This window comes from Egretta garzetta, unplaced genomic scaffold, assembly GCF_000687185.1.
Source record: "Egretta garzetta isolate BGI_Z169 unplaced genomic scaffold, ASM68718v1 scaffold671, whole genome shotgun sequence".
Classification (NCBI taxonomy): domain Eukaryota; kingdom Metazoa; phylum Chordata; class Aves; order Pelecaniformes; family Ardeidae; genus Egretta; species Egretta garzetta.
The window spans coordinates 45,325-45,989 of NW_009258490.1; the positions used below are offsets into that span (position 1 = coordinate 45,325).

The 665-nt window shown below is 56.5% G+C and overlaps 1 protein-coding gene across 1 annotated transcript in view; it reads left to right on the top strand.

The window, feature by feature from the left end:
• The first annotated feature begins 348 nt into the window (after window positions 1-348).
• The window catches only part of CHD5 (chromodomain helicase DNA binding protein 5), a 29,572-nt gene continuing 29,255 nt past the window's right edge, over window positions 349-665 (top strand). The window contains exon 1 of the mRNA XM_035900934.1: window positions 349-357. Coding sequence (XP_035756827.1) covers window positions 349-357 — 9 coding nt within the window. The remainder of the gene's footprint in view (window positions 358-665) is intronic.

Genomic DNA, 665 nt, shown 5'->3' on the forward strand with positions numbered 1-665 from the left:
CCCAGCATCGTGCTGGCACGCACGGTCCTGGCGGCCCCGCTGCCCCTGCTCTCTGCTTTTGCCCCTCACCATGGTGCAGCGTAAAAGTCTGCAGCGCTGGGGGACGCCCCACAGGCAAGGGGAGTGGTGGTGCTGGAGGCTATGAGATGTTTATTAGTTTTAAACACTTTGGAGTTAAAGCACAAGCATTTTCCCTACCTGTTGAACAGTATTGCCCTTCATCCCTCGTGGGGGGAGTTTTCTGTCATGCTGTGAGGAACAGTGAGGGCAGAGTGTGCTGCGCTTCAGCACTGTCTGATGAACCTGTCTTTCAAACTGTGCTCAAGTATGGGCTGGAAGCACAGGGCTATGGCTAAGGTGTCCTCAGGGGATCCTAACCCAGCTAGCGCTTCACGGGCTGTCCCCTTGGGAGGCAGGAAATGTGTCCCTGCCTCGTGATCTGATGCATTCGGACTCGAGACCTCACTTACACGCAGGTCTGAATGGGTCGGTTTTGGTGGTGGTGGAAGGTGCTGTCAGGCTTGGAACCTCCCAGCCTGCGGGAAGGGGATTTTCCTCTGCTTCCCCTCGACACCGTGGTATTTCTGTCTCTTCCCCAGCAATAACAAGAAACCAAAGCCCTGGGCACAGGCTTGCTGGGGAGGCCTTGTCTGGTGGGAGTTGGC